The sequence below is a fragment of the Atractosteus spatula genome, chromosome 4, assembly GCF_055471065.1.
Source record: "Atractosteus spatula isolate fAtrSpa1 chromosome 4, fAtrSpa1.hap1, whole genome shotgun sequence".
In the NCBI taxonomy this organism is placed as follows: Eukaryota; Metazoa; Chordata; class Actinopteri; order Semionotiformes; family Lepisosteidae; genus Atractosteus; species Atractosteus spatula.
Window position 1 is genome coordinate 31,457,634 of NC_142709.1, and position 19,710 is coordinate 31,477,343.

The following is a 19,710-nucleotide window of genomic DNA, read 5'->3' on the forward strand; positions in this document are numbered from 1 at the left end:
TGTTAGACATCTTTCTGACCTTGTAATTTGATTTTATAAAGTGCTTTGATTTGCGCAATTAAACCAACAATGGGAACGTACATACAACGTAGCACTACTGAGTTTAATTTTGAAAATCTTAACATTGAATCCCTAAATGGGAATTAAAATACTTTGGTGTTCGCTTTAGGTGCGTTTGAACCGTCTTCTAAAAGAATCGCCCTAAACATGCTGTAACCCCAATTTTAAGATGCATGAAACATTACTATTCAATCTCGAGTCCCGTACTTCACTAGCACTGCTCGGTCCTGCGTGTAACCGATTCTGCACAAAGCTTATTCCTGATGCACAGGCTGTCTCCGGAACCACCGCAACACTCGCGGTGCTTGGCCGCAGTCTCGCGAGCGGGCCCGTCTCCCTGGCTGGAGAGGGAGAAATGAGGTCGGAGAAAGAGCCGGCGACCGGGGGCAGGGCAAGAAGGATTGTCGAAATCCAGTTTAGAGACCTCCCGAGAGATCAGGATACCGTTCCGGCAAATTTGAAACACAAGGAAGAGAAAAAAGAAGTCTTTACAAAGGTAAGGCTGCGAATTTGTTTCAAGCGCTGCACAGCTGGATTTCCGACATGGAGGTGAAGCCGGAGATCAGCACCATAGACAGCGATACATTTGAAACAGCCACGCAGTGCTGCAGAAATGTTGAAGTTAACTGAAGTTGGTTACTCAGAAAGCAGTTTGAAATGCGCATTGTACATGCTATAATAAACATGTTACACCTGACGTTTCGGAGTCATTTACATTCAAAAATATTTACGCTTTTCCAACGAGCTGTTTACGTGGCGTAACAGTGTCTGATTTCTGTAAACGTAGTGGTCTTCATTGTGGGTCTTTTCACTATTTTAGAAGTAAATTTGTTTGCAATATTCAAGCAGTTCGTGTAAATTAACTGTACAAATGAGAGGAAAGGGGTGTGCGGTACAATTTAAATAGCTAACGTTTTAACTAATTGATCACAAGCTAAAAAGGTTGATGCCTAATACTAATCAATGAAAAAGCTTTTTTTTAAAAATAATATTGTATATACAGTGCCTGCTGTTACGTGACGTTTCGACGATATCTAGAAAGCAGCCGAAAAACATTAAAGAAATTCGTGTTTATGGAGGAACTTGGGTCTGACCTTGATAAGATTTGGAAACGGTGTTACTGATGTCTCCTATGGACCCGAGCTTAGAAATACTACAAATAGGAACTAAGAACACTACGTGTATGGAATAAAATATTATTTTTAGAATTTAATTTATCATGATCAATTTATGTATTATTTCATTATTAATATTACATTTATGTCGAATTCAGATGTCCAATCTACAGCGCAGTTAAACAAATTGGCTATCCATTACTGTTAACATGCGTATAATATAATTATCTTAGATTAGGGTGAATTTCTTGGATCACGATGTTCAAACATTTTTTTGTGTTATTTCATTGTATTCTTAATACTACTACTGCAGTCAGCAGCCACAACCTGGGTTCAGAGAATCCTGCTTTCGCCCTTAACTTTAGGATGTTTTGCTTGAACATACTGTTGCATGTGTTCCTGTAAGCCTCTTGTGGGGATTCAATTCATCCAACCAGGAAAACATGTAGCCAACAATAGAGATCAGCATGAAGGATATAAAAATAAACTATCCATTTTCTAACTGCTTCATCCAATACAGGGACGAGGGGGAGCCAGAGCCTATCCAGGCATGCTACAGGTGCAAGGCAGGATACACCCTGGACAGGAAGCCAGTCATTTGCAGGGCACCCACAGACACAGACATGCTCACACTCACTTTTCCCAGGTCCAATTTTTCCAGAAGCCACTTAACCTACTAACGTGTCTTTGGACTGTGGGAGGAAACTGGAACACCCAGAGGAAACCCACACAAACACAGTGAGAACATACAAAGTCCACACAGATAGCAACCTAGATCGGGACTTTAATCCAAGGGTCCCAGCTCTGTGAGGTAGCAATGCTATCCACCTACATTAAACTTCTCAACATTTTATCCAACATGGCTGAAGCCATTGTCCTGGATAAATTCCACTTTGTTTTTACACAATTTGACTTCTGTCCTTAATTCTGGGAATTATGGGCTGTTGGCGCATAATGGCTGCCACATGTCACCCAAGTGGCTGCACTTCAGTGGTGGATGGACTGGGTATATATACCTCCTATGAAGGAACAAGTAAAGGTTTATTCCATGCTGAAAAGAAAAAAAAGAGACACAAACTTTACCTGTTCCTTTGTAGCCTACTCATGCTGACACAGCTACCTACTTGAACTACTATATACAGTACCTCATGTATATGTTAAGTGCTTTGTGATCTGTAGGAATATACTGTGCTGTCTAAATATAAGGAATTTATCATTTTTATGGTTAAAAACACTGTCATGACCATTAATTTTTTGTTTCATCATAATGATTATTGTCCTGTTTTCTTACAACTTATATTTCTGAATACAAAGTTAGGTATTGAACATACAACCAAATTTGATGTCCAGGCAGAGACTGATGTTCCGTCCATGCTTTGTGTAGAATTTCAACAACCACTTTTTACTCCATCCTCTACTGTTAAAAGATGTTGCAGTGGAGGTTTTGATACCTTGGCAGGATGTATTTAAATACACACAATAGACACACAGACCAAACAAGAAACAAATGCCTAGCTCTGTAATTAAAGCTCTAACTAAACTCTTCAGTCACATACTATCAATCAGGCAGCTAGTCCGCTTTGAACATACAAAAAATACTGGAAAAAAGTATTTGGGTTTTAATAAAATTAAAGTAATAAGAATCCCTTATCCCTATTTAATTGTTAGGTCCCAACAGCAAATATGGACTTTCCTTGAAATTCTCTTCTGTCTGACTGTCCTGGAATATCTGTAGCCCAGCATTGAAAAGGACTGCTGAGGTATTCCTTTTTGTTTATGCCCCAGATGACCTTTGCTCCTCATTGTCAGCTGGGGGAGGGGAATCATGGGACCTGTAGTTCTCCCTTGTCTCTCTCAGCTCTTTTATGGCATCTCTGCCACCTCAAAGTGTCACAATAAGTATAGAAGTGTACACAGTATGTGATCAAGACATACACAATTCACTTTAAGTTGTGACTGAAATTCTTGTAGTCAGACACTTTATATACATATTTACATATCTATATTAGGTTTTATAAAAAAAAAATGAACGCAGGCCAGAATGTTTGATAAAAAAGAAAACGTTAATGCATTGAAAAGAGATATATCATATTTAGAGTTCCTGAGTCTGTGCTTCTTTTTTACACACAGAAAGTAATTATTAGTTTAATATTTGGACTGTATGTTCCAGGTACCACTGAAACAGAAAGAGAAATAGGAAGTGGTAAAAATATGTATTCTATTAAAGCCAAACTTCTAGTAAATAACATAACCTTAAATAACTATTTTTCAGTATAAATATTTATTACTTTTAATTGTATTTTCCATGTTTTTTAATTAATATTTTTGAAGCTGTGTCAATGTAGAGATACTACCTAAAGAGCACACTGTACATAAAGTATTTATTTACAAATCAATTAAATAACAAAAATAATAACTTTGTAGTCATTTCATGTTCTGTTAAATTATCATTACACATAAATGTTGCATTTACACATTTTGAGCAAAACAAAAGAACACCACCCAAACAAAAATATAGACAATCATACAATAATATTAATATAGTTTATTTGCGTTACAACAGAAATCTAGGTGGTGCTTGATAATAACAATAATGAAAACAACAATGATGTTTGTGCTGGCTACTTCCATTGTTACGCAATCACTCATTCTGTACAAGCTACTTCTTCCAGCTCTGGTTCAATAACTGTATGTGTTGTTTTTGACTTTAATAACCTATTTGGTTTTGAAAATCAGGTCCATAATCATGTCATCCATTGTATGAAAGGCTCAAAAGTCTCATCAAGATGTCATTTAGTAGCAAGTTTGATTAAACATCTGTTTAAGGTTTACCTGTAAGTTTATTGAATTTAAAAACTACTCTTACAATATTTTGCAGGTAGTTATTCGGCGATTACCCCCAAATCTGTCAAAGGAACAGCTTGAAGAACAACTGAATCCTTTACCTGCATATGACTATTTTGAATTCTTCTCAGCTGATCAAAGGTAAGATAAAAGAACTAATGACTGGATTTAGTTATTGACAGTCTTTCTGGCTTCTTTTTAGGATTTATTTGTGTTAACTTGCAATAAAGTTCCATGCAATTGTATAGGACGTAAGTTGTAATTATAGCTTACCTATATAAAATTAGACCTAAAACATCATTCTAACAATTTTTTTCCTATTAAATCCTGACATATGGTATTTTACAATGAGTCAGTCATAATGCACTTGGTATTTGATTCGCTTCTTTGGTTTAATGTTTTAACAAAATTGTATACTATAAAATGGTATCTCTAAAACTTAAATTATAATCCTACTTAATAATTAGCCTAATTATAATTCATAACTGATGAAAGTCATATGAGTAGTCTGTTAAAAAATACTAAGAGGCCTTAAAAATGCAAGCATTGATTCTGTTTTCAGTTTTTCCCCAGATATACTACAGTATATATTCATACATTCTCAGTAAAAATAATTTACTTAATTTGCAGTCAATTAACAAAACATGAATTGTATTTGGCAGGTTTGGTTGGTTTATGTGTTTTTGTACCTGTGACTGTGGATACGAAAAGCCAGAGAAAATTAGCATTAATCATGGATTGCCAAACGTATGTTGAGGGCAGGAAAATTTGCAGTAGTAATGCATTCAGATGGATTCCACTCCTGACTAACTGTGGTGAGGGGCAGGCACCACATATGGGCAGAATCGTTATGTCTGATTCGGCCAGTGGTGTGGAGCAATGGTCAGGTTTCTGGACTGATCACTGGAAGGTTGTGGGTTAAAATGCCCGGTGAGATACTACTGCTGTTCTACATATGAGCAAGCTGCTTATCAATCCTACACTTGAGGTGTTCCTGTTAAATACCTAACTATATCAATAGATGCAAATTTATGTCACTTTGGATTAAAGCATCAGCGAAGTAGTGAGATAGAGATTGTCCTGCACCCAGAGGGACCTGGACTTTGCTCTGGTCATATCATCTCCCATACACTAAGATAGGAGCTATCACCTACTAAACAAATTCTGGCTTGGTGCTAAATAACCAGTACAAGGCAACACAAAAACATTCCCAACAAGACCCATACTGGCTCAAAGATGTATTCAGTGACTAGTCAGGATTCAAACAGTTTTGGCTCAAAAACAAGCAGACGGTGTACAGCCATGGAGAAGTATGAGATATTGAACTTGTACATTGAAAAAATGGACAGCCATGGTGTTTAACCTCCTTTAAGTTGATAATGGGTTTGAAAATAAATATGTCATAGCATTTTGTGCAATCCATTGTTTTAGTTCAGGTGGGTAGCTGCGTCAGCATGCGTAGGCTGCAGAGGAAGAAGTAATAGGTTTATTCCATGATGAAAAGAGAAGAAAGAAAACACAACGTTTCGGCCGTGGAGCCTTCTTCAGGTGTGAGCAACCCTCACACCTGAAGAAGGCTCCACGGCCGAAACGTTGTGTTTTCTTTCTTCTCTCTTCAGCATGGAATAAACCTATTAATTGCTCCTTTGCATCCATTTTTTACGCCTATGACATAAATCTGTTTTTTTCAAATTTTGTAAGATCTGAAGCTAATTTCATTTACAGTATAGTATTTTAATGCCTCTCATTATTTAAACTTAGTAAAACACAAATGCTCTGAGTCTGGTTTAGAAGAACAGTGTACTGTAACTCACCTTAAAATATAGATTACATTTAATAAAACAGGTCAATTGTAAAAGCATGATATTATTTATTAATTAATTAAAACTTTATTTATTAATATTATTTTCAGGTGCAAACATAATCAAACTGTTTCAGAAACTGAAATTTCAACCCAAAAAAGCAGTGAGAACTGAAAGAAGTGCTCAGATGGTTTTGCCTAAATAATGTTTTATAGAATCTGAATGAATAATATGTTTACCTTTTTTTCTTGTAGCCTTTACCCACACCTTTTTTCTAGAGCATACATTAATTTTAAAAACCCCGAGGACATTGTTCTGTTCAGAGACCGTTTTGATGGATATGTTTTCATAGACAACAAAGGTAATCCTTTACCTCATTATAAGGTTGTTAATCCATTGTGTCTGTCCCCTACATGTGTATTGCATGGTAGCATTTCTTTGATCCATGTAAACTGATTTGGCCATAAAAATGTCAATAGCTGAACTGCAAGAGAATATTCATTTTTTATACTAGACAAAAGAATCTTCCAGAAATATTGGCAGCTCTTTACGCAAATGTTATAATTTAATTTCATTCCATCTCAAAAATACAATGAGATGGAATGATAACATCTTGACACATTCAGTAGGGAAATGGTATGAAAATCAAGAGTGGTTTTTTGCTACCTGGGAGAAGAGAAAAATCATTAATTTGTTTCACTCACACAGAAATCGTAGAATTAGTGCGTTTTCTTTTTCAAACTATTATACTTTTTTTATTTAGGTCAGGAATATCCTGCGGTTGTAGAATTTGCCCCATTTCAAAAAATTGCAAAGAAGAAGCTCAAAAAGAAAGATGCAAAAGCTGGCAGTATTGAAGAAGGTACCAATACTTATTTTTTCCTCCATCATACAGTATATAGCCGGTTCTCACTCAAAAACAGTTTTTAACTCCCTGCACTGGTGTCTTAAAGCAGATCTTTTTAAGAATTCTTGGCAAAGACCAGTACTCTGGTTCCTAAAAAAACGTTGCTCACAATATCCATCCACCGAAAAGCAATATTCATTGAACTTTACTACTGATATTTGTTATTACTTACAAAAATAACCCTGCTGTCTTTTTTAAGACCCTGAGTACAGAAAGTTTCTGGAGAACTGTTGTGGTGACGAAGAGAAGGCTACTGCCAATCCTGAGACACTGCTTGGAGAAATAGAAGCAAAGACAAGGGAGCTTATAGGTAAATTGATTACTTTGACTTACAGAATGCTCCAAGAAGAAACATCAGAAAACTTGGTAGAGTTGTTGGTGTCATGGATTATTAACAACACAAGAGCCTTCTTATTACATAAGAGAATGTATAATTAAGGCAGACAACACAGAACCTTGACTGGCCTGCCTTTCAAAGCTGAAAATCCCTTTGTGGATGTGCGCAGATATTTATCTGATATCTGAAAAGATATTTTGGTGGATGCTGCACATTGGTGGTGGTGGAGGGGAGTCCCCATTACCTGTAAAGCACTTTGAGTGGAGTGTCCAGAAAGCGCTATATAAGTGTAAGCAATTATTATTATTATTATTATTATTATTTAATTAATAATTATATTCCTGGATAGGCTCTGGGTTGCAATGATCCTCAAAAAGAATAAGCAGTTTTCTGATAATGTATGGATGTTTGGATGGGTACTAGTAAATATGATGAAATGTTGTATGCTTCTGAAAAGACAACAAAGATATAATTCAGGAAGATTGATGGTACTTTTAATTAGGAGTGTTTCATGTCAGATTAAGGGAGAGTATGTGTCATGCTTGGAATTTAGGTTGTGCAATGTTTCCAGCAATAATTGTAAATGTAAAATATTAGTCATCAGAACTGAACTAGTGTTCAGTTGATTTCTATATATTTGTCACACATTGTACTATTGTACTATTTTTTTCTACAATTAGCATACATTGCTGTCATTATTTCTAACTGGGTGTCACAGTATTATAAAATAAAGGACTTACCTTGCACTGCACCGATTGATTCCTTCCTGCCAACAAAAAGCACATTTTATTTCATTTTTTAAAACATTTATTTTACAGCCAAAAGAACAACACCACTTCTGGAATACATAAAAAACAAGAAACTAGAGAAACAGGTAGGAACATGCTGCTTTCCTTATCCGTAAAAACAGTCTGAAAACTGGATTAGAAACTGGAAAACTGGATTGTAATTGACAATTACAACCTGAGAATTGAATTGAGTATCAAATATCTGAAAGCAATGTTGCTGTTTTTAAAGTGAAGTCGTTCAAATAAAAAAAAGGTATTGTATAATCAAATTTCAATTGTATTTTTGCATAATTAAAGACGACCTCATTAATATGTTTAGTTTAAATATAATATGTAATTATTGTAGTCTGAAGTGGTCAAATAGATCATTAATATCCAGAACTGTGTGACTGGCCTGTCCACAGGTGAGGATGCTTGTTTGAACTTGCTACTCCTGCTTAAAATGCCAGTTTGAGTGCCTGTGGGACTGTAGTTACAGTACATTGAAGTCAAATAGATAGTTTAGACACTGTGGTCTTAGTCGTGCCCTTCCTAAGAGTGATCTCACACCGCAGTAACATTATAACATGGAGTGTAAACCCCAATCTTGAATAAATCCACAAGAGGAGGTATTGTAGCTATGGGCAGCGAACCTTGCGCCGGCGTAATTTTCAACAGCCAAAGTCCTTGTTTGCAGCGGATCCGGGAGGAGAAGAGAGAGGAGCGGCGGCGCAGGGAGCTGGAGAAGAAGCGCCTGCGGGAGGAAGAGAAGAGGAAGCGCCGGGAGGAAGAGAGGCGCCGGCGGAAGGAAGCGGACAAGCAGAAGAAGCTGGCCGAGAAGGAAATTAAGATCAAGGTCTCGCCTTTTCTTGGCTGCTGTACAACTCCACCACGTTGTTTTTGCCTGTGGTGAAAAGGCAAAGCAAAAGTTACACAAATGACGGTGGAATGTTTGCTCATTCCTGGCGCTGTGGAGTTCTCCTCCTTGTCTCACACTGATGTTTGATTTACAGTATTAATAATAAACCGGGCTGGCAGAGTTGAAAAACAATTCATACCACTGAAGCAGAAGGTCCTGGGAGACCCTTTACGTATCAGGATAAGCGTGTAGGGTTTAAAGATCAAGGGAGCACAGATCACTTTATGCTTTGCTGCAAGATTACCATCAAGAGAGAAACTCTTGAAACTTGGATTGGCATAATGTGCCATTATATTAGTTCTCTACTTGTAAAATAATGATTTTGCCTTACCCGGACCTCAGCAATCCTCTCCATTTCTTCTGTATGTGCATGCCCTATTGTTACGCAGTGAGATTTATTAAAAATCTTTACTCTTGTCTAATATGGAGGCAGCTATAATCTGTATTTATTGAAAATCGTGCAGCCTAGTGCTGGACAGTCACAATGTTAGGTGCCTGTGGACTGTACTGTATTTGTGGTTTTTCTGTGATGCCCAGTTGAGTTAGTGATCTCATGGTGGCCTGTTCTGCTTGGTTGCTTGTGGTTAAAAGGCAGTGCTAAACTGGTAAATCTGTGTTATGTAAACCGCCTTTGCATGTGCACATTCATGAACGCATTTCTTCTTAATGTTTCAAATTATGTCCATTATTTTAAGAGCCATGAATGTTCATTTATTCCCCAGTTTGAACAAACCCTCATGACCTTTTTTTTCAATAACATATTCATATTATTGCATACAGAATATTACTATTAACATGAAATGAAGCCTCAAATACAACATTTATGGGGAACATTTTAAACAGTGGGTAATGATTGGTTATGACTTTTAATGTGTTTTAATTTCAGCTCCTTAAGAAGCCTGAGAAAGATGATGACCTGGATTCCAACAGACTGAAGGAAAAAGGAGACAGTGGTGATACGGAGAATAGCAAATGGGATAAAGTGTCTTTATCTGGACACATAAAAGTTAAACATTTGGACAAAGAGTCAAGAGACAAGTAAGAAACACATTCAGTGTTATTATGTAACTTACGTAATAAGGTATAGTGTCTTTTATGTGCAATGCTAAGAAGGTGGGTTTTTAAAGTGTTTAATGAAGACCTGAATCCTTTAGTATTCATTTGCAACCAAATGAGCTAGGATGGGCTGAACAGACTCCTGTTGTCTGTACCCTTTCTTATATTACAATTTTAATTCTAAACATAATTAATCATTTTGAAGTAAGACAAGTACTAACACATTTTAAACAGAAGCAAAACTCTTAGAATTCTGTCTTTATTATCTGAAGTGTCATGCATTAAATATATTTTTCATTCAGGTATTTTAACACTATGTGAATTTTATTTAAAATGAAAAAAAAATGTAAAATTTCAGGAAAAAAAGTTTTAATTTGAGGCCCAGGGTCAAAGGATGGGGAGTAGGTGGCACAGAGGTAACTTATTTAACTTAGAAGGGACCTGCAAAGCTATTTTTTATATTTTGGGGTTGGAACGAATCAGTGTTGATGAGTGCATTTCAAAACGCAATGAAATTAAAATGTACACAGTAATTTGCAAAACCTGTAATTTATATCACAAAATCAATTACATTTATAGGTATGTGCAGCACCATATTTCCATCATTGTCTGTGATTCAGAATGAGGCAACAAAACAAGGCCCTATTTTATTGTAAACACGCAGGATTGTCTTTTAATCCAATAGAAATATTGTTTTTAATGTTGAGCCGACAAATACTACTTTCTTGTTAACTCTGCACGTAAATCATGTTGGAACATTTCTGTGGTGAAATGTCTGCTGCACATCCTGTACTTATTCACTCGTACATCGCACAAGTTAGTCATCACAGTGACTAGTGAGCAGGAAGGGCCATATCACATCACAATTCATGCAAACTCTCGCTTTTGCACATGGTGAGACCAGTGGCTTGTGACAACATGGTGACCATACAGTACTTTCACAATTTTCTGCTTAATGCGGAATTTGTAAAATTTTACAATGCCTTCAGTTAATTTAGTTTGTTACCAAGATTTAATAATTGGCCTGAGAAACTGGGACCGCAGTTCCCCTTTAAGGGAAGTGGGTCACCTCCTATATGTAAAGCACTTTGAGGTCATTTTGCAAGAAAAGAGCAAAATAAATGCAAGGAGCTATTATCTTCCTCATCACCATTTCTGTCATGTCCACTCAGAGCTCAGACGGAGAGTGACAAAGATCAGCGTGAGTATGGGAGGAGGCTCAGAGACAAGGACCCCGAGAGACAGAGAGGCCGGGATGAGGAGCGCAAAAGGCAGAGGCACCACTACGAGTTTGACAAGTTCATGAGGCGCAAGGAAGAGATCAAGTGGGGCAAAGGATACTGCCAGGATCGAGCGAAGAAAGAGGGCCACAGCAGCTACTCTTACTGCAGCGACCTGGGAGAAAAACTGGGGAAAGATGACCGGACTGATGACATTGGGTCCAGGAAAGAACGCATTCGCAACAAGGTGAGGAAATCGGGCTGTGCTGAAAAGCATCATTCATTGTTTTCACTAAAGAGTATGAATACAGATCTTGATTCATTAAATACTTAACATTTAATTGTGATAAGAACCATTATTTGAGCATGCAGAATTCCGGATTGTTAATGCTGCTCATGAAATGAACGCTGAATCATGTTAGTAGCAATAGCAAGCATATGCTGGTGTTTGGGTATGTTAGATCAACATAATAAGTTGAAATAGTTCAGCTAAGTCTTAAGATACGTCCTGATAGAGTTAAGTGATACTTTTAAAATACACTGTGGTGAAAAAGTAAGTACACTCCCTTAATATTTTATGATTTAACATATTTAGTCATATTTGACTTTCACCAAGTCCTCACCAAGTTAGTAGATAAAACTAACGTCATTTCACAAATAACACACAAAAATTCTGCTTTGTCATTATTTATTTAAAAAACAGCCAGCATTCTCTCTTTTGGTGTGAAAAAGTAAGTGCACCCCTTGATCCAGTAACTTGTGGCAAACACTTAAGCAGCAATAACTAAATGAATAATTTATATTGTAATTCATTTATTATAATTAAAATAATTAATGTATTATAACATTTTTTTCCTGTGAGAGTTGATCAGTCTCTCACATCACCTGGGTGGTATTCTGTTCCACTCCTCCTTACAAAACTGCTTCATCTCTGTGATGTTTGAGGGCTTTCCTGTATGCACAGCTCTCTTTAGGTCCCACCACAGCATCTTTATGGGATTTAGGTCTGGATTTATTTCTTTTTGAGCCATTGTATTGTAGATTTGCTTGTGCTTGTGTTTTGGACCATTGTCCTGTTACATAATTCACTTTCGTTTCAGTTTTAACTGTCAGAACTGTTTTAACTTGTCCTCTAGAATACTCTAGTATGCAGTGGAATTCATGGTAGATTAAATTATAGTAAGGTGTCCAGTTCCCTAGGCAGTAAAGCAGACCCAAACCATGACCCCAACAGGTATGACGTTCCTCTGGTCAAAGACAGTGTTTGGTTTTCACCAAACCTGATGTCTTGCTTTATGGCCAAACAACTCCACTTTTGACTCATCTTGGTTACAGAAGTCTTGGTCGCCATTCAAGTGCTGTTTTAAAAAAGTAAGCCGTGCAGCGGTGTTCTTGGAGAACACAGCTTTCCTCCTGGCTGTCCTTCTATGAAAGCAATTCTTGTTTGAACTTTTCCTGATAGTGGACTCATGAACTCTGACATTTACCCCAGTGAGAGAGGTCTGTAGATCCTTGGATGTACTCTTGGGGTTCTTTTAGACCTCTAGGAGTGTCATACTGTCAGATCCACATACATACATAGAGAATTTGGTAGGACAGTCACTCCTGGGTAGATTGGCAACGGTCTTGACTTTTCTCCGTTTGTAGATTATCTATCTTACCATGGAACGATGGACTACATAACTTTGGAAATGGCCTTATAACACTTCACAGACTGATAATAATATCAGCAATATTTTTTTCCCTAAAGTTCACTGATTTTTTATCTGGGCACGATGTGTTACTACAAACCTGAGTGTGTAAGACGAAACTGACAAAGTTTCTGATTTTTTATGCAGATGGAATAACTTCCATCTGATGATCAACTAATCATTTGTACATGTGCAGCTGATTCTACACACCCTATTACTTGAGGTGGTAGAGCTTACTTTTTCACACAAAGAGAATGAATGCTGGCTGATTTTATTTTTAAATACAATAAATAATAACAGAGGAAAAATTTTAGTGGTATTTGTCAAATGAAGTTAGTTTTATTTAATATTTCGACTTGATGAGGACTAGGTGAAGGTCAAATAGGTCTAAATATGTTATACCATAACCTGCCCCACCACATTACCTGCCTCATCGCAACTTTGCAACACATTCTTAGATTTCTTTACTTCCAAGATTGACAACATCCGACACCACATTCTCTCCACTATGCATATCATTTCCATACTCTTCCCTCCTTATCCAATTTCTGGTTCCCTTCTCTCCAACTTCTCTCTTATTGACTCAGCATCCCTCAATGAACTAGTTACATACATGAAACCCACAACATCTATTTTAGATCCCATTCCAACCACTTTATTTCAGTGCTGTTTCTCTTCTCTCTGTCCCATTGTCCTTAATATTATAAATTAATCCTTGAGCACTGGCATTGTACCAGCAGTCCTCAAAACTGCTGCCATTACCCCCGTGCCCAGAAAGCCTAACATGGCTCTCGACAATCTAAACAATTTTCGTTCCCATCTCCAACTTACCCTTTCTTACAAAAATTCTAGAACACACTGTCACATACTGTCACACACTGTTACATAACCACCTCATGACAAATAACCTTTTCGAACCCCTCCAATCTGGCTTCCGTAAACTTCACAGCACAGAAACTGCCCTGGTCAAAGTCACTAACGATCTTCTAATAGCTTCTGATTCTGGTTCTCTCTCTATACTCATCCTTCTTGATCTCAGTGCTGCTTTTGATACTGTTGACCATAACATCTTACTTTCTCGTCTTGAGACCATGTTTGGAGTTTCTGACACTCTCAGATGGTTCAAATCTTACCTCACTGATCACTGACACTTTGTCTCTCTTAATGGGTACAGGTCTGAAAGTGGTCTTGTTAAGTCTGGTGTTCCTCAGTGCTCAATACTGGGCCCCTTGCTCTTCAGCATTTACATGTTTCCACTTGGTCAGCTTTTAAGATCACATGGCCTCAGCTATCATTTCTATGCTGATGATACTCAAATATACATCCATACCAAACCTGACACTGATGTGGCTGTCTCTATTCTATCTAAATGCATCTTTGACATAAAAACTTGGATGACTCAAAATTTCCTTCATCTTAACTGTGACAAGACTAAAGTCATGTTTATGGGCACCCCCCATCAACTTTGTAAAGCCAATCCTGTAACCCTATCTGTAGATAGTTCTGTACTTGAGCTTCAATCTAAATTGAAAAAGCTTGGGGTGATATTCGATTCTGGCTTAACATTCGACCCACATATGCAGCATATTGTCAAAACGTCTTTTTTTCAACTCAGCAATATCACTAGACTACGCCCTATGTTATCACTAACCGTGGCTAAAAAACTGATCAACACATTAGTGTTTTCCCAAATTGACTACTGTAATGCTCTACTCGCTGGGGTATCTAAATCTACATTGAACAAACTGCAGTATGTCCACAATTCGGTAGCCAGACTCCTGACCAGGTCTAGTGCAAGTGTTCACATCTATCCTGGAGTCCTTGCACTGACTTCCTGTCAAATTCCGTGTGGACTTTAAAATCCTCATGCTCACCTATAAGGCTCTGCATGGCTTGGCACCTCAGTACCTGTCTGAACTATTATCGTCCTACTCCCCACCTCTACGCAACCTACGCTCTTCTAATTCTGGTCTCCTAACTGTCCCCCAAGCCCGTCTTCATTCTATGGGTGACAGGGCCTTCTCATGTTATGCCCCTAAGTTATGGAACTCTCTCCCCAAGGTTATCAGAGAGTCACCTTCTCTAAACTCCTTCGAATCCAGACTCAAAACCTTCTTCTTTAGAAGAGCCTTTAACTTAACTGGTTCCATTCTTTACCCCTCTGCTCCTACTATACTTAATACCACTTTCCACAGTCTCCTCTGTATATTTTAATTGTGTTTTATCTTGTGTATTCTTTTTATTTATTGTTGTGTTCATTCTGTAAAGCACTCTGAGAAGCCACCTTTAAAGGCGCTATGTAAAATAAAGTTTATTATTATTATTATTATTATTATTATTAAATTGTAATGGGATGTACTTTTTCACCACACTGTACTTTTTCTCCATTATAAATGTTTGACTTTATCCTTGTACCAGTGACTAGGTACTGTAGTGTGCATGGGGACTATGTAAGAATCAATTTGCTTTCTCAAAACTTTCTAATTTCCCTAAATTAGAGGAACTGCTAGTTTTTTATGTATCCAACAAAATATTATACCTTTGCTCATCACAATGGTATGTCATTATTTGTTTTTTTGATAGACATTGCTTCTCCTTTACAGAAATATTGAGGACAAGAACTGCAGTGTTATTGCAATAGCTGTTTATAATGCAGGAAGATCAGCACTGATGAAGTCCATGATGCTGATTGTACAATATGATCAAATTAATTATGCCTTATTATTTGCACAGCAAAACACTTGATTTCTTACACCAGTTCGATTTAAGTTAAACCAAAATAGATTAACTACAAACACATATGAAAAAATGTTATCGCCCAAAAAATGAAGGCTGATTTTTGGCCTTAAATATTATGTTCTTTTTATTGTTCAGCCATTTCTATTTGATCTTTGCTGTAGATTTCACAGCTTCTGAGTTATAAGCTTTATGACTGTGCCTGAAAATCAATAGATAAAAGTAGTTGTTGTTTTATCAGGACAGTTCACCATTTCATGAATTTCTGTACTAAAATCAAGCTTATAAAGTGACTTATGGAAGAGTTCAGTTCTCCTGAGGCTCATGGCCTTACATCTTCTTCCATCCTGCCTCGTGTTTTTGAAGTTGTACATTCACTTTCAACCAATCGTAAATACGGCGATTAGCTGGAATCAAGCTATGGCTTCCTTGGGCTGAAAAGTGATTGAAGGAACATGTTTCTCAGTCTGTGTTAGTGCACCAAGAGAAAAGGACCTCCCATTCAGAGGGGCGTGACGTGATAGGAGGGGCTCTGCCAGCGAAGGTACAGCTAGCTTTTGAGCCTTTCTACCCAGGGGAGGGAATGTTGTACAGCGTCAAGGGGAGGCTCCATCCAGGAAAATGCCCAATTTTGACAGCAAAAGAAAACCAACAATGCAAAGCGAGCATTAGTCCTTTTTTATTTAATCTTTGAAAAACTCTAGAAAAGAACTGGATATTCCCTAAAAAGGTGGTCAATTCATGTTTTTAGAGAGAAATTGTAATTATCCTTATGGAAGGAAAATGTATTTTAGACGAGACGACACAGCTACAAATAATTTTCTTGGGATCACTGGAAGAAGAGAGAATTCATAGCCTGGACAGTGGATCAAAACCAGTGTTCATTCAGTGCTGCGTTCACTGTTATGGAAATTGGTACATAAGATGCTGGTGGATTGATTATCTTAGCTTAGCCTTCACATTTGTGTCCCATAAAAAGATATAAATGTTTCAAAATGGTTTAGTAAATCGTAATATTTTTCAAGCATGTTTTGCTAATCCTTTTTCAATATTTCACTTCAAATCCTTCAGTCTAAATATAAAATTGTATTAATGTCTTTTGCTGTCAATAAACACGGCATTTGCATCATTTGACATTTTTAACTACATTGTGAAATAGGAAAAAATACATTGAGTGACATCTTGCATAAAAATACATGATCTGTGGCTCTAAAACTGATGCTACTTTTGGCAGATGTATGAGGGTTTCAATAAATTAGGTAACAAGAGCTCATACCATATCATGGTAATGTAATTACGCATAGCATAAGGTGTAACCAATAATAAGGCAGTAGTATACAACATATATCCAGACCTGTGCAGGCATGTGACCCACTGCGAAACAGTGTACTGAAGTTAGAGAAGTAGAAATCCATGTCTAGCAGCTGAAACCAAGACTTTGCTGCCTTCTGTGCTCTCCTGGCTTCTTGAGATGGATAAGATGGAAATCATTGGCTGTAATTCTGGGCTATAAGTTAGACAGATCTGCACCTATCTCTTATAATGCCATATTCACGTGCAGGTAGTTTTCACCATCAGCAGTGTGTGGCCTAGCATTATGGTGAATCAATATGACACCCATTTTTGATGGACCGTTTCTTGCAACTAGTTCAGCAGGTAATGGTCGTGCTCAGCCTTCACCATGTCAGCCCATCAAAGGAAATCACAGTTCCCAGAATATAATTCTCAAGGACCTCCTTGCCTATGAAATTGTTTTCGTAGGAGGGGACTACAGAGGTATCCATGCCATAACTACTGATTTCCACTGCAGTGTCACATAATTCATGTACATTTCAACTCCTATAGTAGTGTACTGCAGGAAGTACACTATGTTTCCATGGTAACATGTTAAAGACAGAGGCAGTGAGAGTTTCATCCAGGAGGATTTGTGATTTTCTGATAGTTGATAATTAGCAAGGCAAATACTAAGTTTATGTACAATGACGGCATGTTTCATTGTCTGCCCTTATCAGGCCTTAATTGTGGAAGATACTGTATATACCATTCTGGAAGAGGTGCTTAGACACTCAGACTCCTGCTCAATCTGTTGCTATTATCATGAGCATTCCTGTTCCCCCAGCCAGGCACAGGGTCTGTAATAATTTGACAGGAAAATTCTGCCAGGGTTGTACTCTTCACTGGCCGAAACCGAATCACGATGCCCACTTCGGTATTTGACCATGTTAGCACAGTTTAGCCAGCCACGTATAAACAGATAGGTAACATCACCACCAGCTGGTGGCGCAGTCCCATTGGCTTTGGATGAAGCAGATGGTAATGTTACAGTATTTAAACACACTGGGGCAACTCATGTCCAACCATGAAAAATCTTGTTACCGTATTTATTGAAATGCCCTCTTGTGTATGTCTTTATCCACAAACTGAATGCTTTCATTTCCATAGTCCCCATTAGGCAAGCTTGGGTGGGGGGGGAGGTTTTGTCTTGCAAAAATCTTCCGTGAAATTATACAGGGAGTTTAAAATTTGAGTTTCTTTTCATGTGGTGTTTATAGGACTGTTCAAAATAAAAAATAATAATACAATTACAGCAGAGAAGATGGCTGGTAAGCAATTTAAAATGTAAAAAACAGTACACAGACTGACAGCGATAGATGCTGACAGGAGTGATCACATCAAGAGAGTAAAATGTACAAATATGTACGTAAGCAGCGAAATCACCTTACGCTATGTGTAGGAGTTAAAATTAAAGAAGATTTTTTTTTTCTTGCTCAGCCGATTAAGTACTAACCATGTGGTCTAGCGTGGGTGTTTTTTTTTTATGATCGAGTGCGTCTCTTCTCTTTCTTCCTCTCCATCTACAACTTGTTTCAAACAGGACCGCCCTGCTATGCAGCTCTACCAGCCAGGGGCGCGCAGCCGAACACGAATGGGGTCAGGGGGGAAAGCGTATGACTGCTCCAGCAACTCTCCGGAGAGTGCCGGCGAGAGGAAGTATGAGGCAGCAACAGGAACCAGGTCAGAAAAGGGTGAGGATGAGTAGCCAGGCTTATAGACTGTTCCGCTCTGCACGGCTCAGAAGGGAGAACTACAGTATGTCTTTAAAAAAAAAAAACTGGCCTGAAGTGTTTCATGGGCAGCGTAGATTCAGTTCAACATGGCACAGTTTTTTTTTGTCTATTTCCTTTGTATTCTAACATAAAAAAAATCTGTATATGGAAAATTGCATTTCTGAAGTCTGCAGTATATGAATGCGATGTATTGAGCAGCTGTGAATGCAATAGTGCAGCTGTGTTTGAGTGTAATACCAGACAGATGTCACTGCCTGATCAATGTTTATTTATATATGTACAATGTTATAAGAATATTTTATATAAACAAATGCACATTTAAAATATCTGTTACCTGATAATGGGGTAAAGCTGATACTCCTATCATCTAGTAAGATGTTTTTGCAAATGTATTTTGCAGTGTATGGTAGCTGATTCTGTTTGACAATATAGAATATGTGTAAAAATTATAAATATCACAAATATTTATGGTGGAAGTCTGTATTTCAAAATAAATGTGATGTCATTGCATCACTAAATAGAGTATTTACAATATATTGTTAAAACATTATCTTAGGGTCTATTTTAAAATGTTTTAAAAAATGTTTCTATTTACTTTGTTTTCTGAAGGAATTTATTTTCCTTTGTGCAATCTTTTAAATGTTACTCTTGTTCACATTTTGTATAAAATACTCTAATATACATTTTTTTCAGAGTATATTTGTATTTAATGGTCATGTGTGTGCGTACATAAAGTTGTATCTGGCAAATTGAAAAATGCAAACGACCAGCATTGCACTCAAGCTAATACTGTAAGAACAAAATATTTGTCTCTTATTTTTTTGTTTCATCAAAATATCACAAGTGTACTGCAACTGCAAGTCAAAACTCTTGTTTTCTACTTAGTGTAGATCATTTTCTGTTAATAAAAATAGTACGTTACACAATTTTAAAAGGATCTTTTTTTTCTTATCAGTGAAACCTGCATTCTTTTTCGTTCGAATAAGCAATACCTTAAATACAATGTGCTATTGCAGCCCATTAAGAATTGTACTACTAAATGTACTACCATACGTAGGTGTCTTAAAAGGAAGTCACTCTATATAAGTTGCAAATAAGAATTTTAATGGAGTATTCTGATTTGTAATTATTGATCTCAGTGTTACCATTTAAAGCCTGATATGTGTTCTTAGCTATATGCATGATAAA

General features: G+C 37.2%; 1 protein-coding gene across 2 annotated transcripts; it reads left to right on the forward strand.

The window, feature by feature from the left end:
• The first annotated feature begins 229 nt into the window (after window positions 1–229).
• Window positions 230–19,456, forward strand: upf3a (UPF3A regulator of nonsense mediated mRNA decay). Of its 2 annotated transcripts, XM_088914482.1 has the most exons (11): window positions 230–556; window positions 4,054–4,160; window positions 6,076–6,182; window positions 6,585–6,683; window positions 6,928–7,038; window positions 7,884–7,939; window positions 8,530–8,688; window positions 9,638–9,789; window positions 10,980–11,274; window positions 15,921–15,998; window positions 18,330–19,456. In XM_088914482.1, the coding sequence occupies exons 1-11, from the start codon at window positions 230–232 to the stop codon at window positions 18,492–18,494; spliced, it is 1,656 nt and encodes a 551-aa protein (XP_088770608.1). In that variant the 3' UTR covers window positions 18,495–19,456. The 2 variants fall into 2 exon arrangements, with proteins under 2 accessions (XP_088770608.1, XP_088770609.1); XM_088914483.1 differs by lacking the exon at window positions 15,921–15,998 and having other exon boundaries at window positions 400–556.
• Window positions 19,457–19,710: the final 254 nt, after the last annotated feature.